At 41.1% G+C, this 25,847-nt stretch overlaps 1 protein-coding gene across 2 annotated transcripts in view; it reads left to right on the plus strand.

Annotated features, from left to right (window-relative positions):
- The window catches only part of LNPK (lunapark, ER junction formation factor), a 142,150-nt gene that overhangs the window by 11,109 nt on the left and 105,194 nt on the right, over positions 1-25,847 (plus strand). For both annotated transcript variants that reach the window (XM_073633849.1, XM_073633850.1), the window contains exons 2-5: positions 5,121-5,162; positions 8,443-8,630; positions 10,902-10,960; positions 17,105-17,145. In XM_073633849.1, coding sequence (XP_073489950.1) covers positions 5,121-5,162; positions 8,443-8,630; positions 10,902-10,960; positions 17,105-17,145 — 330 coding nt within the window. The remainder of the gene's footprint in view (positions 1-5,120; positions 5,163-8,442; positions 8,631-10,901; positions 10,961-17,104; positions 17,146-25,847) is intronic.

Consider the following 25,847-nt stretch of genomic DNA (forward strand, 5'->3'; position numbering starts at 1 on the left):
TTAATATCCTGGTTAGACTGGTGGGCTAGGGGTTCAATTGCTAGTGCAAAGAGGATAGGGGGCAAACCTTTTGGGTTCCTCTCTCAATGGCAAAGGCATTAGAGCAATAACCTGAGTAGGATAAATAAGTTTTAGGATGGTCGTGATGTAGGATGGCAATCCACCTTAGGAAATGGGTACCAAACCCCAATGTCGAAGGTTAGAATTTAGATAGGTCAAGGATAATGAATAAATGCCTTTCTTATATCCAGAGAGAGGAAACGGGCAGGGATGTGGCGTGTTCGTGCTGCATGAGCTAGGAGTATAGCCTGGCAGATATTGCCACCTGCTTGTCTAGAGGGAATTAACCCAGTTTGATCTTTGTATCGGGGTACCAATAATGGGATGGGGATGGGTAGTGAGAATTTTGGCTAATATTTTAATGTCTATATTGAGAATTGATATCGGTCTGTTGTTGGACCAAGATGTAGTATCTGTATTTGGTTTTGGGATCATAGATATAGAGGCTGCGAGTGATTCTGTACGTAATGAGTGACCTTGGAGGAGGGAATTTAAAGGCTGCAACCATGAGAGGGGATAACAATGTTGCAAAGTGTTTTTAATACGTGGCTGATAAGCCATCTGTGCCGGGGCGTTTGTTTTAGTGACCTTATATTCTTAATCTCAATGTCTGATAGGATCTTCTAGGGATTCCCGATGGGATTGGATGAGGAGAGGGCTGGTTGATTAATTGTTGACAAGAGTTTATCTAGTTGAGATTGGTCAAACTCATTATTGTGTCTATATAGTTCAGAGTTTTCTTTTGAATTCCTGTAGGATTTTTAGCGGGTTACTGGTGTAAAATATCTTTGGATAATTTTAAGCGAATGGGTTTCGGATTGTAGGCCGCACTATGTAGAGCCAAGGCTAAAAAGGTATCTGGTTTGTTCGCTTTCATATAGAAAACATGTTTAGACTTATGGAGAATCTTTTCTGCTGATTCAGTCAAGAAAAGATCAAGTTCCAAATGTGCTTTATCATACAAAATTATATTAGACGGAGAGGGTGCGGCTTGAAAATTCTCTGAAGCCAAATAAAAAGCATCCTCTAATCGTTTTTAAAGCAGCCGCTTCAGCTTACGATGTTGAGATGCTTGACTAATACAGACACCTCCAATATAAGGCTTAGGCGCTACCCAGTGAGTCAGGGGTCTGTATCAGTGGCTTTATTATCAACCAGATAATTTTTGATAGCCTTTTCAACATCCTGACAATAGGTAGGATTAGCCAACAAACTGTCATTAATGTACCCGGTAAGGAGATTGGGCCGTGGGATTAATGAGGAGAATGTAGTCAAGACCACATTATGGTCAGACCAAGAGCAAGAAATAAGTGAAGCTAAGATGAGTGCCGAGGTGCCCACGCTTACAAATGATCTATTCTGGAAAATTATGGGGATGGAAATAATGGGTATATTGACATCTAGCTGGGTGTTGTTCCCACCATGAGTCAATGAGGGAATATTGGTTAAGGAGTAGTTGGTAAGAAAGGCGTGGGCAATCGGAGTTGGTGATTTGTCCAAGAAAAGGTACAATGTTAGGTTTGAATCTCCTCCCAGAATGAGGGTGCCTGTTTAATGAGATTCCACTATAGATAATGAGATACCCTTACTGAGGGTAAATGGAGTTGTGCGATGGAAAGCAATCAGTACACCTCTTTTGTTTTGTGTCAGCCAAGGCTGTGTATAACCGAAGAGAAGTACGGCTAAAATATTTAGGAGAGGACTGTGTTGTGAAGTGAGTTTCCTGTAAGCAAACCACAAGGGTTTGGAAAAAGAGCGGAAAGCTTTCGTGCGTTTAGGAGGGGAGTTAAGACCTTGAACATTAAGTGTTAATACGTTCAGAGAGGCCATCGTTCGGTGAGAATAGGTTTTAGGGTCGTGAGTACCGGCAAATAAGTTATGGTAACCTATCTGAAGTGGAAGAATGCAGGGAGGGGTATGGGTTAGGGAGGGGAGTAGTCAAAATGGAATAAAATAAGTTGTCTATAGAGAGCAAAAAATTTAATAGAAATAGAGAATGCGAAAATAAAAAATGGGAACACATGGCTCCGAATTGGAGCAAGTATCCAAGGGGTGGTGAATGATAACTCACCAGCCGGTGGGTACTATTGGTCCATAGTGTCCAAACAACTAGGTGGGGCACTTGAGGAAAAGATGGAGGGGCAGCGAGCTGTCTCCGGGACTACGACAGCCATTAAACAAGTTATGGAATAGGACAGTAATAACAAGCGAGTCATAAGAATGTGACAGGCATGTAACAGGGTAAAATGTTAAAATATGGAACTGATCAACTCTGGGTAGGGTTTGTACGGTGGTTAACTGATTGATTTAAGAAGAAAAATGGTCAGAGAAAGGTAAACCAATGTTTTTTTTTTTTATGGCCTGGGTTCTAAGTTCAAGTGAACAAACACCGTGAAACATTGGGTGGTTTCCTCCAGACATGATTCTTGCCATTCAGACCAAAGAGTTCAACCTTGTTTCATCAGACCAGAGAATTTTGTTTTCCATGGTCTGAGAGTCCTCCAGGTACCTTTTGGCAAACTCCAGGTGGGCTGCCATGTGCCTTTTTACTGGTAAGTGGCTTTCTCTGGCCACTCTACCATATAGGCCTGATTGGTGGAGTGCTGCAGAGATGGTGGTTCTTCTCGAAGGTCCACTCTCAACAGATGCTTGGTTTGTTCTCTAACATCCACTGTTAACTGTGTGTGTGTGTGTGTGTATATGTATGTATGTATGTATGTATGTATGTCTGTCTAATTTATTTTTTTGGTTATAAATTTGCAAAGATTTCAAACTTCTTTCATGTTGTCATTATGAGATTTGTAGAATTTTGAGGAAAATAATGAATTTTATCAATTGTGGAATAAGGCTTTAACATCTAAAATGTGGAAAAAGTGCTGTGAATACTTTCCGGATGCACTGTATATGATTTAATTTGTCTAGGCCTGGAAACCAGGGAGTAAGGGCTCTTTCACATGGGGCGGATCAGTGATGATCCGCCCTGTGAACATCGCTCCGCCGATCCCTGCTGAGCAGGAAGATGACAGGTCCGTCGCTGCACCCTGTGCAGCGACGGACCTGTCAGAGCGCCGCTCTCCCCTATGGGGGATCGGGTGATGACGGACCGTAAAAAACTGACAGGCGGACCTGAATGGACAGTCCGTGTGAAAGAGGCCTAACTGAAGAAATGTAAAACCAGTAAATATACTTTCCTATATTTTTACTAATGCTATCAGCATAAGGATTTAAGTAATTGAGAGAGTGAAGTTCCACTTTAAATTATAACCTAAAGGCAAAAATTTTTTTTTTATTTATTTATTTATTTTTTTTTTGCTTTTGTATAGTGTGGAGAGGAATTGAAACAGGTCATGTCAGGTTTTTATTAAGGTTTCTGCTATTAGAGAGTTGCCCTCTGTTTGTCATGTGTACCATTCTCAGAGTAAAAGCGAAAATAAATCGCCAAATTTTGGGTTGTCCCCATAACAGAAATAGAGGGAAAATCTTCCAGTGAGGACACTAGTTTTGGTGACAAGAAGGAACTCTGTTTGGAAATATTCCCTCATTTCCTGTTTCGACTATAGGACAGTAAGTGAAGGGAAATCTCACAAATGTTACGAAGTGTCAGGGATCTAACTGTCCTTACAGTTTCCAAAAAGGAGGGGGGTGGAGTTTTGCCTTTTTTAAATCTACTTGAAATTGAGCCTTGTGCAACTAAAGATTCTAGTTGCTGCAAGATAATCTGTGTTTCCAGAGTAACTTTTGTGGGTGGTTGATCTGTTTTAGATGGTGATGCCAGTTCTTCAATAAGGCCACATGCACATTGGCCTCTGAGCCCGTGAGCGTCCAATCCTCAATGTTGATGTGCCCGGGAGGAAGAAGGGCATCCATGTAGCCTGTAAATGTCTGTAGTAGATTAAATGTTCTTTGGCCAGATGGCGCTGAATGCTGTATCAAGTTGTATGCCAAGTGTCTAGGGCCCCATGTGTTCAGGAACATATGCCTATATTGCAGGTAGTCTACACGTCGCACTTAGGACCCCAAGACCCCTTTCACACTGGAGGCGTTTTTCAGTCGCTTTAGAGCTAAAAATAGCGCCTGTAAAGTGCCTGAAAAAAGCCTCCGCTGCAATCCCAGTGTGAAAGCCCGAGTGCTTTCACACTGGGCCGCTGCGCTGGCAGGGCGTCACAAAAAGTCCTGCAAGCAGCTTCTTTGCGGCGCTGTAGGAGCGGTGAATACACCGCTCCTAAAGCGCCCCTGCCCACTGAAATCAATAGGCAGCGCCGCCGGCAAAGCGCTGCTGCGGCGGTGTTTTGGGGGCTGTTTTAACCCTTTTTCGGCCGCTAGCGGGGGTTAAAAGCGCCCGCTAGCGGCCGACTAGCGCCACTAAAAAGTCAGGAAAGCGCTGCTAAAAAATAGCGGCGCTTTACTGCCGACGCCCAGGCGCTGGCAGTGTGAAAGTGCCCTGAGGCTCGGTTCACACTGCCGCGACTTGGGATCCGACTTGTAAGACCCCTGGTCGTGTGACATGTGAAACCCCCTTTTAGTCAATGACACCTGTCTTAGCACTAAAGTCGCTCTGACTTTATAAAAGGTTCAAGGTAACTTCTATCCGACTTGTGCCCATAGACTTTAATGGCAGTTGCCTTTAAGTCGGATCCTCATCTTAATTGATGTGATTTGGATCCTACATTAAAGGAAGATTACACAGGCATTCCCTGAAGTTGCGCCAAAGTCGCCTGGCAAAGTCACACTGTAAGTCTTATAGCTTTCAGGTCGTATCAGTGTGAACTGAACTTAAATGCGAGTAGCACTTGATATGCCATTTAGCCCAATCCAGCTGCAGCATATTTGTGTGCTACAGGCAGAGGGACTGAACGCTGCACTTGTGCCCTCCTGGTCGCACATAAACACCGGGATTGGACGCACATGGGCTCAATGGCCAGTGTGCATTTGGCCTAAAGGAGGCGGAGGGGTGATGGTCAAATGTATGGCCATTTATTTTGGTTCTCTGTGTATGATGGTCACCTTTTTCCTCTGAGCAAATTTCTACTTTTATTGACTTTCCATTTTACAATTAACAGGCAAAACCCTCCACGGTTGAAGTTTTGGAAAAAATGGAAAAGGTACGGTTTCTTTTCACTGAAAATTCATTATAGATGTGCTAAATTGATATTTCATATGGGAATAAAATTCTGTGTTTAAACTGGTTTTCTGCTTTTTATTACAAACATTTAAAATCCAGCTCCAGGCAACTAAAAAAATATCCCTTGCAATGGGGCTGTGCTTGCACTTCAAGGGTTAATTGCTCCATTAGGTCTAGATCTAACAAAAATTTGCTAGATAAAGCAAGATTGCAGTGGAGATTTAATGCACTACGAAATAAAAAATATATATAAAAAAAAACCACTCCCCAATAATCCCAGGTCCTAACATGTCTGTCTATGTATGGCATGTACATATATTGTGGGAGCATCACAATGGAAAAATGGTGACACTCGCTCTCATCTTGTATTGTGAAACATATATGTACAGTAGGCCACCTTACTGACTACCGGATAATACTAGTTGCTTGGATGTCGGTGACCCAGCACAAGTAAGCAGAATGTCAGTGAAGTAAAAAACTGATCTGTATACTTTATTCGAATCGATGACTTGAAGGGCGCTGAAGATATTGTATCGGTATCCATAACTGGAAAAAGTAAGCAATGGCAGCCTCCATGCTTCCAAAGCACAGATTTTATTTACTTTGTGATTGGCCATGTATTTTTGCAAGGATAAGAAAGTTCTCCTAAATTAAGGTGAACTTCTATCTTTGCATCATATAAATCTGTGGCCTTAAAGTGGTTGTAAACCCTTACATTATACTCAGTGAAGCGACTAGCCTTAGGTGATGCACAGAGCTGAAACAAATCTCCTACATAGCTTGTACCTTTTTATCTGCAGTTTTCTCTTCTATAAAGCTATTCAAAGTGCAGAATTTAAACAGCTTGTCAGAGTTGTCAGAAAGCTGGGGATGGGAGCTGAAATTACATTCTGCAGAGCTCAGTGACAGCTGATTGGAGGGAAGGGACATACCCCCCTTCACACAGCTCACAGGAACAGAGCTGAGGTGGTCAATCAGCTGGAGCTCCCGTCCGTCACCATTTTTCTCTTTGGTGTCAGGAAAACTTGTCAGAATGTATTCATGCTGATAGAGGAACAAGGCAGCAGATAAGTGACACGTGGTGTCCCTAACTGAGACAAGTACACACTATAGGGGGGGGATATGCTTTGTTCATATTTCATGTTTGCGGTTTAGTGAAAAAATTTTTTAGACCCCTGCGCTTATGGTGAAAATGAAAAATTAGGAGCTGCAGCCTCTATCAATTCAACCTAAGGTAGATCTAGAAGAAATGTGAAAAAGAGGGGATAGGTATGGCGCTGCTCTTATTAAGAGGTGACCTACAACCTCTAAATTAAATACTTGAGGGGTGTGTGTCACAGGTGCATTTAGTGCAAAAAGTGACAATAAAAGTGCAGAAAATATTTGTATATTCACAAAAATCCACAAAAAAATCCTACTGTGTAAACTTCCTAACCGCTTATACATAATACATATTATGTTCAAACGAAAAATAAATAAACACAATCCTGTGCAAAACCTGCAATTCAAAGTGACATTTCTGTGCAAAAAAATCCAACATATATGACTGGTGTATTTGTTGCTGTGAAACTGGGTTCAGAAATATGCATATACTGTCCTTAAACCCTGGTGTATAAAAAAAAAAAGTCCAATAAAGTGACAATGTTCTCCTTCAAATTGTTCTGTGCTTCTTGGAAAACAGTTCCCCATAAGAAACGCACTCACTGCTATTATTCACCCCACAAGGAGGTATTTCACCTTTTACAGTATGAGCCACTGTGCAGCCTGTGGAGTGGGAGGAAACTTCCTGTCCTGTGTTCTGCGATGTAAGTGGTCTCACTGTTAACCTCTTAGATGTTGCCCACATGTAGAGAGGAAAGAGACTCCATAGTGTGATACTGTACAAATATCCAAAAATTTATAAAACTGATGGGTACTCACATTTAATAAAAACCATTAAAAGCGAAAACAGTGTTTAAAAACAGGAGTGATCTGCGCTCCACGGCTCGAAACCGGAAGTGATTCAATGACACTGTACAGTCCCGTCCTACGAGTTTCATCAACGGGATGTCATTTGGAGCGGTCACCGCTCCAGATGTCCCATTGATGAAACGTGTAGGGCGGGGACTATACAGCATTATTGCATCACTTCCGGTTTCGAGCCGTGGAGCGCAGATCACTCCTGTTTTTAAACACTGTTTTCGCTTTTAATGTTTTTTTATTAAAGGTGAGTACCCATCAGTATTATAAATTTTTGGATATTTGTACAGTATCACACTATGGAGTCTCTTTCCTCTCTACATGTGGGCAACATCTAAGAGGTTAACAGTGAGGAGACCACTTACATCGCAGACAAGGAGGCACTTGGAGAACACAGGACAGGAAGTTTCCTCCCACTCCACAGGCTGCACAGTGGCTCATACTGTGAAGGTGAAATACCTCCTTGTGGGGATGAATAATAGCGGTGAGTGTGTTTCTTCTGGGGAACGGTTTTCCAAGAAGCACAGAACAATTTGAAGGAGAACATTGTCACTTTATTGGACTTTTTTTAATACACCGGGGTTTAAAGACGGTATATGCATTTTTCTGAACCCAGTTTCACAGCAACAATATACACCAGTCATATATGTTGGATTTTTTTGCACAGAAATGTCACTTAGAATTGCAGGTTTTGCAGAAGATTGTGTTTAATTTTTTTTCGTTTGGACATAACAATATGAATTATGTATAAGCGGTTAGGAAGTTTACACAGTAGGATTTTTGTGTGGATTTTTGTCAATATACAGAGAAAATTGAGTACTGTCCGTGATACTTTTTTTATTATTTGCACTAACATACAATTTTTCAGGACAAGCTTTCGGGGTATGTCCCCTTCTTCAAGGTCCAAGCAGTCAATATACAAATATTTTCTGCACTTTTATTGTCACTTTTTGCACTAAATGCACCCGTGACACACACCCCTCAAGTATTTAGAGGTTGTAGGTCACCTCTTAAGAGCGGCGCCATACCTATCCCCTCTTTTTTACATGTTTGCGATTTACAACCACTTTAGGAAGAATCCAAATTTTTGTGATGAGGCTCTTCACAATTTTATTTGGTTACTATTGGAGACTGTGCCAGTTGCGATATATATCTATAGATAGATGGATAGATCAAATTTTTTACAAATGGTCTTTATGCTTGTTCTGTCTTTTTTACAACTAATGGTTTTAACATCGTACAAGAGTGTGTTTGCAGCTGGTACATGTTGTTGTAGTTTTATATCAAATCTTTCCTTTTAGGAAATCCAGTCCCTGGAAGAGTTTCAGGATAAAAATCAGAAGCTGAGGAAGATTTGGGTTGGAAGGCTGCTTCTTTATTCCACCATTTTGTACCTTGCGACTTGTGTAGTTGTTTATAACTGGCACCTTCCTGATGGATTGCCAGCAAGATTCCTGGTTCTTATTCCATTTCTGCTTGTTCCAGCATTGTAAGTTCTTGTTTGTCTTTAATCTCATGATTTGTTTTTGTTTTTTTTTGCATTGACAAACCACCACTTGCAAATTAAGACATTTTTACTAATAAAAAAAGCCTTTCATTTGCATTGCAAATGAAAAGTTAATTTATATTGTCAATACAGGGGCCAGTTTGGCCAGCAGATTATACTTTCTCTGCTAGTAATTCTTGTATGTGCCATGCTGCACTTTCTTCCAACAGATATCGGACAGGTTATTGTACAGCGAGATTATAAAGTGTAGTTATTTGATGGCTGCATCTTTGGGTTGGCCCCCTTACTGTGTGGGATTTTATTCTCCTGTAATTTTCAAGTCTGTTGCAGATCTAACTGATGGCCATAAAAAAAGACGTGGGGAGATATGGTTTCTTAGTGTATGCCAACTTTAGTGGACACATGAAATTTATGATTATGCTGCGGTTTTGCGTTTTAACAAATGCTAGGTAATCTTGCGGCATGAATTGCAGGGAATAATAGTCTTGCAGTATCATATTTGAAAAAGGGTTAGAAAAAGTATAAAGGATATTGGACTGTTCATAGTATGTTGTGCTTTTTACTTTTTCTTGCCTCACAATATTTTTAAACCAAAATGTTCAAAAATATAAATATTTTATAGGCGTGGAACTGGTATTTCATACGACACTATAGAGAATCCTTTGTTTCTCATTAATTTGTCCATTTACCTTTGTTATAGGCATTGTGGAGAAATTAATCTGCAATATTCATACGTCGCTGAAATCACTTCAGTTCTTTTTTCCCCTTTAGGGCCCATTCAAAGCAGCCAGGCACTCACTATAGTCCAGTAGAAGACAAGCCCACCGGCGTGCGCTGTGACGCCTTGTTACAACTTTATTGAAATATCACAAAATTACAATACATTTAACTGTATACAGAACAGTATGTTGCCATATGGTAATGTGTGCTGCACTACATAAAAGTTGCAGACACGCATATACTATATATGGACAAGGTACATGGAAAACAGTTGTTTGTTTTTATGTGCCCTTGCGTTGTGATCAACGCACCTGGAGTGAACGATCCCTAAGACAAGACAAGGTTTGACAGATGGTGAGGAGGCAGTTTGTTTTCCTCCCTGCCCCCTTTAACACTTTTAATGGAAAACTATTCATGACAGTTCACTATTGCATATAAAAGTGAAGCAATAACTGTGTGTGAAGGAAAAAAAAGTGAAAACCCCTAAATTTAATTTATTTTCCAAGAAATTGCAACTTAAAACATAACTCTGTTAATAACTCGGACTGCTTTTACTTGACAAAAAGGGGTAATTTGGGAGGTATTTGTACTGTCCTGGCATTTTAGGGGCTCAAGAAATGATAGGCCTTCAGTACATCAGGATTTATTCATTTTAAAATTTATATACTGTAGTTTTGTAGTCTCTGACTTTCAGACAGTCTTAATATAAATATGCACGGATTTGAGTTATTTTTACCAAAGTAATGTGGTAGACCACACTTTGGCCTAAATTTAAATGAAGAAAGATTATTTGCAAAAGTTTATAACAGAAGCTAAGAAAAACATGTATTGGATGAGCGCATTTGTGGTGGAGGAACTTGACTGCAGAGTCCTGACCTCAACCAAATAGAACACCTTTGGGATGAATTGGAGCGGAGACTGCAAGCCAGACCTTCTCGTCCACATCAGTGCCTGACCTCACAAATGCGCTTCTGGATGAATGGTCCAACAGCCCCATAGACACACTCCTAAACCTTGTGGTCCTTTTTCCAAGAAGAGTTGAAGCTGTTATAGGTGCAAAGGGTGGTATTGAACCCTACGGACTACGACTGGGATGCCATTAAAGTTCATGTGCGTGTAAAGGCAGGCGTCCCAATACTTTACAATATATATACTCACACACACTAATGGCGGTGATCAGGGACTTGTAGTGGAACTGTGATGTGCGGCAGGGAGTCTGACACTTGACACTTTGTGGGAACTGATAATGACATCACCAGTGACACTAATTCAGTGATAATATACACTGTCAATGATACTGGCTGGGAAAAGGTTAACTGTGTGTGCGGTTTTTACTAAGCAATGTGCTGGTTTTTACTCCCTGCTTTGCAATTTTGTAACAGTGTTTTTAATTCTCTAGGCTGTCTGCTTTCAGAAAATGTTTTGGGATTTTTTTAATGTAATTTTTGCATAAACAATCTTTTGGCTTATGAACACTTTTTTTTTTTTTTTTTTTTTTCTTTCTTTCTATCTGCCCTTCAAAATTTTTAACAGAATATGGGGTGCGAGAACGATGCTCATTGTATGGTTCGCCAGACGTACTGAAAGGAATAGTAAGTTGTGTTTTTTTTTTTTTTCTTTCTTCCACTTTTACAGCAGAATTGGGATAATGCCTACTTTTATATTTGTTGCATTTTGCCATTCACCTAGCATTACTAAAATTGCAGCTTGCCTTCTTAGATGCATTTTCCTAGAACTTCTTCTTTTTTTTTTTTTTTTTTTTCTTTCATTTTTGTTTATTTTAATAGGGGTAGGTGGCAGCTGTTTGCCATTAACCCTGTCTGTACTGTGCTGACAGATCTCCTTATCAGTTGTACACTAGACTTGAACATTTCATTGAGGCGCTGAGCATCTCCATTGTATGTTAATGAGAGGGATGTCAGCTTGTCCTTACCTTTTTAAGCTCTATTGACAGACTCACACTAAACTTCTAACCTGACACTGTCTCTTTACAAAAAAAGAAAAGTCTAAAAGGTTAAACGTTTAAAAACTTTTTTTTTTAGATGTGCTACATGATTAGGGGCACATAAACATAGGGGGTTTTCTGAAATTTGATTGCAAAAGTGTATATATACTCTATAAACTGTTCTGGCCACATGATCTTGCTTTCAGTGGTCCTGTCTCAAAGTAAATATAAAATGTTTTAAAGCTTAAAGCGGAGTTCCACCCAAAAATGGGTGGACCCCTGACATGCCACATTTGGCATGTCATTTTTTTGGAAGAGGGAACTAATACCCTCTTTTTAGAAGGATCCAGCTCCCACTTCCTCCCCAGGGGTGGAAGGAAGATCACCTCACCCCCCCCCCTCTCGGCAATCATCTTGGACACGTCACAGGTCCTAGATGATTGCCCGACCAGTCAGTGGGCGGCACGCGCAGTGCTTGCCCAGCTGTGAAGCACAGAGGAGGGGGAGGGGAGCGAAGCTTCGTTCGCCCACATCGCTGGACCGTGGGACAGGTGAGTGTCTGATTTAATAAAAGTCAGCAGCTACACTTTTTGTAGCTGCTGACTTTTATATGGGTGGAACTCCGCTTTAATGTCCTTAGATCAGGCACCACAACATGTCTCTTGTTACCTTTTAACTCTCCTCTGTGCTTTGAGATTTCTTGCTATCCTAATGTGCAGGGACAGCTATTGGTATACTCTCTAGACTCTAGTCTGGTAACTAGTTACCGTTTGGGCCAAGACGCCAACTAAAGGGAGCAAATGCCAGTTTTGCAGTTTTAAGTGCACAACCCCCCACCCTTTAGAGCTACACGATTCTGGCTAAAATGGGAATCACGATTTTTTTGCTTAGGAGATAGATCACGATTCTCTCACGATTCTCGCGGCGTAACATCTTTCACATTAAAACAAAAAAAATTGGGCTAACTTTACTGTTTTATTCCCTAGGGTCTCTGCTAAAATATACATAATGTTTGGGGGTTCCAAGTAATTTTCTAGCAAAAAATATTGATTTTAACTTGAAGTGTCAGAAAAAGATTTAGACTTTAAGTGGTTAAACAGGTTGTTGAAAACTTGGCAGACTGCCTGGATTATTTATTTATACAGAAGTTCTATCCCTTTGATCTAAGAAGGAAGCTTAGTTACAATGTTTCAAGTTATAAATTTGGCAGACTGCCCAGATGCTTTCTTTTGACAGCTGAGTGAGTAGATCATCTCTGCACTTCTTTATATGAAAGAATCGGCAAACTCAGCAGGAGAGATCTCAGAGGGGGTGAATCGAGATCACGATTTTTTAACAATTATTTGTGCAGCTCTACCACCCTTCACTAATTCTTACCTTGTTGCACTTTTTATGTGTTTCTTTTTAAAAGGCGACTGGAATGGTTTTATGTCAATATCTGTATCAGTGTGTTTTAAAATTTTGTTATAGTAAAAAAAAAAAAAAAAAGCAGTTAAAATACAATGTAAAGTAGTAAATGTACAGCTAGTATAACATTGTAAATTTGCTGTCCCCTCAAAATAACTCCACACAGCTGTTAATGTCTGAACTGCTGGCAAAAAAAGTGAGAACACCCCTAAGTGAATGTCCAAATTGGGCCCAAAGTGACAATATTTTGTGTAGCCACTATTATTTTCCAGCGCTGCTTTAACCCTCTTGGGCATGGAGTTCACCAGAGCTTCACAGGTTGCCACTGGAATGCTCTTTTACTCCTCCATGAAGAACTCACGGAGCTGGTGGATGTTAGAGACCTTGTGCTCCTCCACCTTCCGTTTTGAGGATGCCCCACAGATGCTCAATAGGGTTTTGGTCTGGAGACATGCTTGGCCGGTCCATCACCTTTACCCTCAGCTTCTTTAGCAAGGCAGTGGTCGTCTTGGAGGTGTGTTTGGGGTCGTTATGTTGGAATACTGCCCTGCAGCCCAGTCTCCGAAGGGAGGGGATCATGCTCTGCTTCAGTATGTCACAATACATGTTGGCATTCATGGTTCCCTCCATGAACTGTAGCTCCCCAGTGCTGGCAGCACTCATGCAGCCCCAGACCATGACATTCCCACTACTATGCTTGACTGTAGGTAAGACACACTTGTCTTTGTACTCGACACCTGGTTGCCGCCACACGCTTGACACTATCTGAACCAAATAAGTTTATCTTGGTCTCATCAGACCACAGGACATGGTTCCAGTAATCCATGTCTTTAGTCTGCTTGTCTTCAGCAAACTGTTTGCGGGCTTTCTTGTGCATCATCTTTAGAAGAGGCTTCCTTCTGGGACAAAAGCCATGCAGACTAATTTGATGCAGTGTGCGTTGTATGGTCTGAGCACTGACAGGCTGACCCCCCCACCCCTTCAACCTCTGCAGCAATGCTGGCAGCACTCGTATGTCTATTTTCCAAAGACAACCTCTGGATATGACGCTGAGCACGTGCACTCAACTTCTTTGGTCGACCATGGCGAGGCCTGTTCTGAGTGGAACCTGTCCTGTTAAAACACTGTATGGTCTTGGCCACCATGCTGCAGCTTAGTTTCAGGGTCTTGGCAATCTTATAGCCTAGGCCATCTTTATGTAGAGGAACGATTGTTTTTTTTCCGATCCTCAGAGTTCTTTGCTATGAGGTATAGTTAATAAAAATGATCCGCGCAGATTTCAGAGTGGGCTCTAGTAAATGAGTGATACATTAGAGTGGTCCAAATGTGTGTAACAAACACAAAACACCTCTATCCAAATGAAATGAATAAATGAGATAAATATAATGAAGTCCAACTAGTCCGATATCCATATAGGGAATTCTGGGTGTGGGTGACAGTCTATTGGGTTCTGTTTACTCTATGCTGTAGACCAGGTTTTCCTCCAAGTCTCGTCATAGCATGGTTACCATTTCAGTGTCTACCGTTAAAGAAAGCATAAGAAAACAGGCTCCCATAGTGTTATATGTACAAATCAAGATTTATTAAAATGCCAAATAGACTCTTACATTTAAAATAGATAAAAACAGGCTTGTCAGTGTAAAACACGCCACTTACGGTTTGCTCAACATCCGGGAATGGCCTTTGTGTTATGTCACGTGACTTCATCAGGGCAACCGGATTGGTTGTTAGACCCTAGTTGTGTCTGAAAAAAAGAAGTGAATTAGCAGCCATTTTGCTGAAGGAAATGTCCCCACCATGGTTGGTGGCCATTTTCTGGGTAGGTAAAAATAGACTACAGCGGAAACCTTCTTGAAATAAGATAGGGGGCCATTTTGCTGGAGGATCCGTCTCCAACATAGAGGCGGCCATTTAATGGGTAGGAACTTAATAACGTGAGTAATGGTGAATGAAATATGGACAGCAGTAATGTAATGAAAGAACTCGCTAGTCACTAATATCATACCAATATAAAAAATAGCTAAAAAGATGACTAAAAAAGTGGCCAAAGACTACAGCTAATATAATGGATACCGCTGTAATTAATAATGTAGCACAATCAAGACTAAAGCAGACTGCAGATCTGGAGTGCATAGACAAATGATATAAGGGATTAAAGAGAAAAAAAAGAATAACATGAGTATCATGCCGGAAATTGGGTAATAAGCATACAGTAGCCAATACATCCTGTAAAAATCAAAAATTACTTAAAACAAGTCAAGTCAAATTCAACATTGAGGCGATCAGGTATGAGAGTATGCAACGTATATATCCATTTTGATTCTTTTTGGCTAATGGACCTGACTTTGTGCCCCCCTCCATGGTCTATATTGTATTTCTCAATGCCCCAAAATTGTAAGTGTTTGGGATCATTGTTATGTACCTGTGTAAAATGTCTTGATACATTGTGTTTTGGAAAACCTTTAATAATGTTCTGGACATGTTCCATTATCCTGACCGTAAGGGGTCTCTTTGTTCTTCCCACATACTGTAAATTACAGCTGCATTGAAGGACATATACTACCCCCTCCGTATGACAAGTAATAAATTATTTAATGGGGTAGCTTTGTCCTGTATTAGTTGATGTAACCTGGGTGCATTTTGCTTTGAGGTGCCATGTTGAACTTCCAGTGACCAGTGTGAGAGCGATTAACACCAAATTGCACACACCAGCTCCCCATTCACACCTGAGACCTTGTAACACTGAGTCACATGAAACCAGGGAGGTAAAATGGCTAATTGGGCCCAATTTGGATATTTTCACTTTTGTTGCCAGCGGTTTAGAGATTAATCGCTGTGCGAGTTATTTTGAGGGGACATCAAATTTACTGTTATACAAGCTGTACTTTACTTTGTAGCAAAGTGTCATTTCTTCAGTGTTGTCACATAAAAAGATAAAATATTTACAAAAATGTGAGGGGAGATACTGTACTAATAAACATTTAAAATATTGCAGTGGGTATTCTAGAGATTGCACAGCAAAGCAGCTTGCTTTGCAGCTCTGATAGAATCCTCAGATTTCACTGTTTAGTAAGCAATTATCTTAGGGGAGTGCAGCAGCGCTGGATGGAATTTGGAATGTTTTTCTCAAGAATCATTAGTGCTCTGATAGCTGTTCAATGGTCCTGGGCTGCTCAACTCCTGGAGACCGGGCCACTGATGAGGCAGTACCACTGGTCCTCCTGTACAGGGCCAGGCCCCATCAGTTCAGCACGGGGGCAGGACACTCGGATCCTGGAAAGGAGGGAGTGACTGGTGCAGCAGGGGGGAAATTGCAGGACCGATCCCCTGTATGGGTCTTCTTGCAGCAGCTGAAAGCTGGCTTCTCCTCCTCTTGCCCCCACTGGCTTTCAGCTGTTGTAGGCAGAGGCATACAGGGCATTAGTTCCTGTAATTGCCCCCTCCGCACCTATCATCCCCCCCTGTCCATGATCAGATTCCCTTTTTGCCCTGCTGGCTTCATCAACCTCTGCCTCCCACCAGCTTTCAGTTGCTGCAGGGGGGAACTACAGGGGATCCTTTCTAGTAAATGCCCCCTCCACACCAATCCTGTAGATGGACTCCTTCCCCCTACTATCCTATGTGCCCCTCCTGCAGTGCTGATGGCTACTCCTTTTCCTCCCACCAGCTGGTACACAGGATAGCTTCAGGATGGAGAGTGGGTCAGGTAGGCTGTACTGGACCCCACGATTTCTAACACCAGCCCTGCCTGGAGATAGCTGGCAGTGTGTTGTTGTCTCAGGCTTCGAATTCTTGTGAGTGCCTTTAAACGAAGAGTCAAACACTTTGGTTCCAGACATTATTGGTGAAGAAAACAGCCACTGTTTTGGGGAAAATACCCCCCCCCCCATGGACCCTTGTGAGAGTATCATGCACATGCCATGGAAGGTTGGCGATTGGTTTGAGGTCTTTAGGTTTTGACAAACTGTGAGGGTTTGAACACACCTTTTGCCATTGGGTGCATTGCTGAAAATCATGTTATGTGCATTAGCACATGTTGTTGTCGTTCATGAATAACACCCAAACACACTAAGGCCGACCATAGACAGGATGAATTTCTTTCCTACAGCCATGGGTTGCAGGAAAGAAATTTGCTAGACAGTGTTGACAGGGGAAGCTGTCCCCTCCGGGAGAACACAGTGATTATTGCTAGTGGCTATAATAGCCGCTTACAATAATTGCATGTAAAAGCCTCAAGTATGTCTGTCTCTGGAAATCCTCTCTAGCATTACATAAGCGAAACATTGTGGGGCCCATTCTTCTATATGCAATAAGTTGACTACCACTGTTGTAAACTGCTGTTCAAATTTGGACAATCCAGTTGTAATTCTTGGTGTTTTTGCAGATGACTCGCTGGAGGAGTTAAAAGCACAGAAGAAAAAGATTGTAAGTAGACTTTTTTTTTTTTTTTTCTTTAACCATGTTTAGTTTGTTGCTGCATATTGAAAACCTTCTATAGTATGAGTAGAATACTGTTCATGATTTATTTATTTTTTTATTTTTTTCCACACTTCTGAACTAAGAGCTAATAAAACTGGAAAAAAATGGGAGTCCATACAATATCTGCTGCTGCACTGGCAGTTGTGTTGGTTCCTTTTTTCTATTTCAATGGTTTTTGTTTTCCCTCAAAAGAGAAAAATACAACAATATTTTACGGTAGCAAAGTGTACAGATGTACAAAGGAACAATAAGGATAGGTATAAAACATTCAAAAAGGTGCGCAAGTGTCGGTTTCTTTTTTAATTAAATGTCCTTAAATATCTTGTTTACGATATATAGGGTTGTGTCCTTAAATATCTTGTTTACAATATATAGGATTGTCCTTAAATATCTTGTTTAAGATGTATAGGGTTGCATATTGCCCTTTATTCCAGGTCCCAGCTATGCTTCAGGCTTGCATCCCATACATTTAAGGCTGTATAAAACCCAACTCACTAAAATGTTATCCTTTGCAGTGGGGCCACGTGTGCACTGCAAGGGTAAGTTGTACGGCAGCGATCGAAGATTCTAATATCCTCAAGACAAAAGCGGGATCCAGGTTAACACTGTGACACTGGAAAGTCCTCCACTGTGGGGAGCCCATCTGCCAGGCAAGTGGAGGATCAGGTGTTTCTCCTCTCCCCTAGACACAAAAAGTAATTAACCCTTGCAGTGGGGCATACATTTTTCCAGAGTTGGGCTTTTAAAACTGCCCCCAGCTTTGTTTCAGCTTTGACCACATCATCACAATGTGGAGTCAAACTCGCAAAAAGATTACAAAATATGATACTGGAGATGTGTAGGCACACACAGCTTGTTCCCTGGACTTTGTGTTGGTTTGCATGATTATTGGATCGCTATTACAGGTCCTCTATCACGGCCCTTTTTAATGGATGCTACTTTTTTTTTGTTCAATTTAGATTTTTTTTTTCTTCATTCTGAACATGCATCATTTTGAATGCGACTAATACCACACTGTCAAATTAGGATGTGGTTTGGAGTTTTGTTTTTTTTTGGGCTAAGGGCATCCTTAACACCTTGTCTACTAAATTGTTTATAAAATCCTGGTATTCAAGGCATTAAAACAAGTAGCTGTTGCAGCCATGAGTTCGATATTGATTTTTTTTTATCAGTGATCGGCTGTCATATTTAAAAATCAAGCCATTCTAGAGCAACCTGATCACTTTTACGGTACTGGAATCGTGCCATTCATCTCTGTACTGCTGCTGGCATCCATGATGGTTCCCAGGGTCTCCCATTCCTCCAGGGAGCCCAGAACCAGAGTAAATGCAGGAAACTCATTTATATTATGTCACTTCTGGGTTCAGAGCAGTATAGCAAAATTAAAACTGCCATCATTTTATTTTACAGGGCCTTTCAGAAAATATGCAATTGTTTGGGGTTTAAAGTATTTTTTAGCAAAATTTAAAAAAATTGCCCCAGTAGAAAAGTGGTTAATATGCACTCTTAAAATTTGATTTAAATCCAGCTGAGATCCCTCAATTGATCAGATATGTATGGGGAAACATTTGAGAAGTCTTCAGCACAGAGGGTTCCATTGCAGAATTGGTAAAAGTGGATTTGTCTAGCCTATTTCTAGTTGGTGTAAGGGCCAGTGTTAGAGGATGTGTTAGTGCGAGGGCCCATTCAGACTGTTTTGATGGATTAATGTGCATTACGTTAAGGCAGTTGTTTTAAATGTTTTTAATCATTTGCCAACACCTGGCAATGCCTATTTTAAGGAACAGTCAGGTTTTTTTTTTTAAACAATGTAGTGTGTAGACAGTTTGTATTTCTGCACTCAAGAACAAACTGTAGAGAAAAGTTTTTGTAGGTTATGATTTAGTGCAGGTTACAGCACACGGAAATACTATTTGAAGAAATGTAAATAAAATTGAGATGTAAAAAATTGATTTTTATAGATTTTATTCAGGGTGTCATATACTGTACAGCATATTACGGGTCTCATTGCTGGGTAAATGGAGCAGAAGTGTTAAAGGGTAACTCCACTTTTGTGGGGGAAAAAATGTCAAAGAAAAAATATAGCGCATATGATTACTACACTAATCATTTAATTTTTTTTTATATATTCTCTTATGTAAGAAAAAAAAAGTTAAGTAACAATAAACATATATCAAATTCCTTCATTTAAGTCCCTTGTTAAATCAATTAATATATTCCCCATCCCACCCACAAAGAGAGACCCACCCCCCCGCCTGCCCCGTCTCCCCTCCTGTCCCCATCCCATCTCTCCTCCCGCCCCCCCACTCTCCCTAAACCTCCATTATGGCCATGTATCCATCAGATTTTTTAAACTCCATCCATTTTCCCCATATATTACGATATACCTCCAATGAGTCCTCTACTGTTTGTTTCCTTGATGGATCTCACCCATTCCACCCTTACTGCCCGCTCCTTCATCTTCGGAGCTTCTTGGGTTCTCCATAGACTCGGGATCAAGCTTTTAGCTGCATTTAGGAGATATGGGACTAAGGTGTTCTTATATTGGGAGACCGCTTTTCTCGTATTGTGAAATAAACATTCTCAAGGGTCCTTCTGAATCCGTTCTCCCATTTGATAAATTGCTCTTTATAATGCCCTCCCAATAGGGTTGTATTTTTATGCATTCCCACCACAGATGCGAAAAGGTCCCCAGGGTGTCGCAACCTCTCCAAGAAGTTGGGGGGTCAAATACCATCTCGCCAGTAATTTATAGCACATTTCCACTGTCCTGACATCCCTTGAGGAGAAGCAAGCTATTAAGATTTTTTTTTTCCTGTGTTCCTCATCTCTTAGAAATCCTATTTCCTCTTCCCATTTCCACAGATAGGGTGGGTGTTCATGTTCTACTTCCTTAATCAGAATTTTATATATTTTTTAGATATGCTTTGATTTTAAGCTTGAGGGGGGAACAGAATCATTTTTCAATTAACCTCATGTGTCCTTTTCCCCGCGGTGGTAGTGATTGTGTAAAATGCTGTAATTGTATGTACCTCCATTTATCTAATGGTTTATTTCCCCATTCATGTGTAATTTGTGCGTACATGTATAATCTATTTCCTTTCATCACATCTTGCAATAGTACTTTCTCTTTTTTTTGCCCATCTAGTGAAATATATATGTTCTTTCCCTGGCTTAAAGTAATTTGTGCCTAATATATACATTAATGGTGAATTATAATCCCAATGGTGTAATCTGCCCAATCAATCCCATATTTTAAGAGTATTTCTAGTTGGTGGATTTGTGCTAGAACCTAAATCTCGGTGTTGTGATGGCATCCAAACCATCTTCTCTATATCCACTTTTTGATATCTCTGTTTAGCCAGCTTTTCCCTTCCTTATTATGAATCCAGTCTGCGAACCGGGAAATAGAGATCGCCTGGTAGTATTTTCTTAACCACTTGCCGACCGCCTCACGCAGATATAATGCGGCAAAATCACGTACCTGGTACGTGATTGCCTTCCCGCGGGCGGGGGGTTCGATCGAACCCCCCCCCCCCTGGTGCCCGAGGCGGTCGGCTCTGGTCTGGGAGCGTTCAGAGATGAGGGGAAGACCATCCATTCGTGGCCCCCCCCTCGCGATCGCTCCCAGCCAATGAGATCATTCCCCTGCCTCTGTATAGTACACAGAGGCAGAGGAAATGATGTCATCTCTCCTCGGCTCGGCAGTTTCCGTTCCGGTGCCGAGGAGAGAAGACATCTGAGTGAGTTGCACAACACACACAGTAGAACATGCCAGGCACACTTTACACCCCCCTTTACCCCCCGATATCCCCCCCCCCCCGTCACACTGACACCAAGCAGTTTTTTTGTTTTTTTTTCTGATTACTGCATGGTGTCAGTTTGTGACAGTGTGGTAGGGCAGTAAGTGTTAGCCCCCTTTTAGGTCTAGGATACCCCCCTAACCCCCCCTAATAAAGTTTTAACCCCTTGATCACCCCCCGTCACCAGTGTCGCTAAGCAATCATTTTTCTGATCGCTGTATTAGTGTCGCTGGTGACGCTAGTTAGTGAGGTAAACATTTAGGTTCGTCGTCGGCGTTTTATAGCGACAGGGACCCCCATATACTACCCAATAAATGTTTCAACCCCTTGATTGCCCCCTAGTTAACCCTTTCACCACTGATCACCGTATAACCGTTACGGGTGACGCTGGTTAGTTAGTTTATTTTTTATAGTGTCAGGGCACCCGCCGTTTATTACCTAATAAAGGTTTAGCCCCCTGATCGCCCGGCGGTGATATGCGTCGCCCCAGGCAGCGTCAGATTAGCGCCAGTACCGCTAACACCCATGTACGCAGCATACGCCTCCCTTAGTGTTATAGTATCTGAACGGATGCATATATGATCCGATCAGATCTATACTAGCGTCCCCAGCAGTTTAGGGTTCCCAAAAACGCAGTGTTAGCGGGGTCAGCCCAGATACCTGCTAGCACCTGCGTTTTGCCCCTCCGCCCAGCCCACCCAAGTGCAGTATCGATCGATCACTGTCACTTACAAAACGTTAAACGCATAACTGCAGCGTTCGCAGAGTCAAGCCTGATCCCTGCGATCGCTAACAGTTTTTTTTAGTAGCGTTTTGGTGAACTTACAAGCGCCAGCGGCCTAGTACACCCCGGTCGTAGTCAAAGCAGCACTGCAGTAACACTTGGTGACGTGGCGAGTCCCATAAGTGCAGTTCAAGCTGGTGAGGTGGCAAGCACAAGTAGTGTCCCGCTGCCACCAAGAAGAAGACAAACACAGGCCCGTCGTGCCCATAATGCCCTTCCTGCTGCATTTGCCAATCCTAATTGGTAACCCACCGATTCTGCAGCGCCCGTACTTGCCCCATTCACATCCCCAACCAAATGCAGTCGGCTGCATGAGAGCATTTTCTTTATGTCTTCCCGAGTACCCCTACCCAACGAACCCCCCCAAAAAAGATGTGTCTGCAGCAAGCGCGGGCGGCACAGTGGTGTAGTGGATAGCACTCTCACCTAGCAGTAAGAAGGGTCGCTGGTTCGAATCCCGACCACGACACTACCTGCCTGGCGTTTGCATGTTCTCCCTGTGTCTGCATGGGTTTCCTCCGGGTACTCCGGTTTCCTCCCACACTCCAAAGACATGATGGTAGGTTATAGGGCTGAAACAACTAATCGATTAATCGACAACTAATCGATTATGAAAATAATCGATTACTATTTTCATAATCGATTAATCGGCCAGTAACATAATGGGGTTAAAAAAAAATTAAATTGAGCCTTTTATAGTACAAAAAGAGCAAATAATCGCTACTGTAAATGTTACTTTCACAGTTCTACAGTAAAAAAATGAACCCCTTACAATAGAGATTATTTGCTTTTTTTGTACTATAAAGGGCTAATTTTAGTTTTTTTTAAACCCCCATTATGTTACTAAACCTCTTAGACGTGGTTCGCATCTGTGTGTTTTTTGGTGCTTTTTGCAGAAACGCACTGCAGTTCATTTACATGGTTTCCTATGGGACACGTTCACATCTATGCTTTTTTTCAGCTGCTGCGTATTTGGAAAGGTTCAGGGACTTTTTTTTTATGTAAAACGGTGCTTTTTTTGGTTCAATACACTTCAATGGAAAAGCTGCAGAAAAGCATGTAATGCGTTTTTGTAGCAATTTGTGTTTTTTAATCTGCCCAACAACAAATTGGGCCAAAAAATGCAAAAAAAAATGCAAATTGCAGCAAAATCACGTGCGCAAAAATCAAAACGCACAGCAAAAAGCATTGCAGAAACATATCAAAAGCAAACTGCATAGGTGTGCACCGAGCCTTATGCTGGCCACACGGATCAATTTTCAGAAGAGAATATTCAGACGAAAAATCTTTGTACATTCGCTGAATGAAAGAATGTTTGAAATTTTCACTTGTTTTTAACCTTCTGTTTTTAAAATGAACGAAAACCACATACACCGTCTGAAAATTCCTTTGACCAAGAAGTTTTCTATTTACAAATTGTCACCATGGTTGAAAATGAACGTCAATTTGACCCCACTAACAATTAAAAAATTGAACAAATGTTCTTAAAATGCCATTTTTTTTGAAGGAAGACATTGTTTGTTTTTTAAATAAAAAAAAATTGATCTCTGAGTCTGATGATATTTACCAGATTCACCCTTTTTTAATAGTATATATCCTCTAATAGTATATACAGTATATCTCTCCTCTAATAGTATATACAGTATATCTCTCCTCTAATAGTATATACAGTATATCTCATCTAATTGTATATACAGTATATCTCTTCTGTCTGTTATTCTCAGAGTGGATTAGATATGTTGCTCCCTAACCATATAGTTATTTATATTTACCACTGCATAGAGATATTTAAGAATAAATTGCCTTTTTTTAAAACTTTACATATTAACTAAATTATACACAACACTTTTTTTTTTTAAGCTTATCAACCGATTAATCGATTAATCGAAACAATAATCGGCCAACTAATCGATTATGAAAATAATCGTTAGTTGCAGCCCTAGTAGGTTAATTGGATCCTGTCTAAATTGTCCCTAGTATGTATGAATGTGAGTTAGGGACCTTAGATTGTAAGCTCCTTGAGGGTGTAGGGACTGATGTGAAAGTATAAAGTATATGTAAAGCGCTGCGTAAATTGATGGCGCTATATAAGTACCTGAAATAAATAAAATAAAATATAGGTGTGACACCCGCTATTATTTTCCCTCCTGTCCTGACAATCCTGGTCTTTGCATTGGTGAATGTTTTGAACGCTACCATACACTAGTTGAGTATTAGCGTAGGGTACAGCATTGCACAGACAAGGCACACTTTCACAGGGTCTCCCAAGATGCCGTCGCATTTTGAGAGACCCGAACCTGGAACAGGTTACAGTTATAAAAGTTAGTTACAAAAAAAAAGTGTGAAAAAAAAAAAACCACAAAAAAATATAAAATAAAAAAAAATAGTTGTTTCTTTGTTCTCTCTCTCTCTCTCTCTATTCTTTCTCTATTGTTCTGCTCTTTTTTACTGTATTCTATTCTGCAATGTTTTATTGTTATGTTTTATCATGTTTGCTTTTCAGTTATGCAATTTTTTATACTTTATCGTTTACTGTGCTTTATTGTTAACCATTTTTTTGTCTTCAGGTACGCCATTCATGACTTTGAGTGGTTATACCAGAATGATGCCTGCAGGTTTAGGTATCATCTTGGTATCATTCTTTTCAGCCAGCGGTCGGCTTTCGTGTAAAAGCAATCCTAGCGGCTAATTGGCCTCTAGACTGCTTTTACAAGCAGTGGGAGGGAATGCCCCCCCCCCCCCCACCGTCTTCCGTGTTTTTCTCTGGCTCTCCTGTCAACAGGGAACCTGAGAATGCAGCCGGTGATTCAGCCAGCTGACCATAGAGCTGATCAGAGACCAGAGTGGCTCCAAATATCTCTATGGCCTAAGAAACCGGAAGCTACGAGCATTTTATGACTTAAAAAAAAAAAGCACCCCTGTCCCCCCTGCTCTCACGCTAAGGCGAACGCAAGCGTTGGTCTGGCGTCAAAAAATTTAAACAGCAATTGCACCACGCATGTGAGGTATCACCGCGAAGGTCAGATCGAGGGTAGTAATTTTAGCAGTAGACCTCCTCTGTAAATCTAAAGTGGTAACCTGTAAAGGCTTTTAAAAATGTATTTATTTTGCTGCCACTGCACGTTTGTACGCAATTTTAAAGCATGTCATGTTTGGTATCCATGTACTCGGCCTAAGATCATCATTTTTATTTCATCAAACATTTGGCCAATATAGTGTGTTTTAGTGCATTAAAATTTAAAAGTGTGTTTTTTTCCCCAAAAAATGCTTTTGAAAAATCGATGCGCAAATACTGTGTGGGGAAAAAAAAAAAAAAAAAAAAAAAAAAAAATTTGCTGAGAGGTATAGTGAGTATTTTGCAGACCTCACTTTTTGTCAGTTTTAAAAATTGAAAAAAGAAAAAAAAAATGTTTTTCTTGTCTCTCCATTTTCAAAAACAAATGAGAGCTGCAAAATACTCACCATGCCTCTCAGCAAATAGCTTGGGGTGTCTACTTTCCAAAATGGGGTCATTTGGGGGGGGGTTTGTGCCACCTGGGCATTCCATGGCCTCCGAAACTGTGATAGGCAGTGAAGGGTGAAATCAAAAATTTACACCCTTAGAAATCCTGAAGGCGGTGATTGGTTTTCGGGGCCCCGTACGCGGCTAGGCTCCTAAAATGTCCCACACATGTGGTATCCCCATACTCAGGAGAAGCAGCTAAATGTATTTTGGGGTGCGATTCCACATATGCCCATGGCCTGTGTGAGCAATATATCATTTAGTGACAACTTTGTGCAAAAAAAAAAAAAAAAAATTGTCACTTTCCCGCAACTTGTGTCAAAATATAAAATATTCCATGGACTCAACATGCCTCAAAGCAAATAGCTTGGGGTGTCTACTTTCCAAAATGGGGTAATTTGGGGAGTTTTATGCCATCTGGGCATTTTATGGCCTTCAAAACTGTGATAGGTAGTGAGGAGTAAAATCAAAAATTTACACCCTTAGAAATCCTGAAGGCAGTGATTGGTTTTCGGGGCCCCGTACGCGGCTAGGCTCCCAAAAAGTCCCACACATGTGG

This window comes from Aquarana catesbeiana, linkage group LG06 (genome assembly GCF_042186555.1).
Source record: "Aquarana catesbeiana isolate 2022-GZ linkage group LG06, ASM4218655v1, whole genome shotgun sequence".
NCBI lineage: Eukaryota > Metazoa > Chordata > Amphibia > Anura > Ranidae > Aquarana > Aquarana catesbeiana.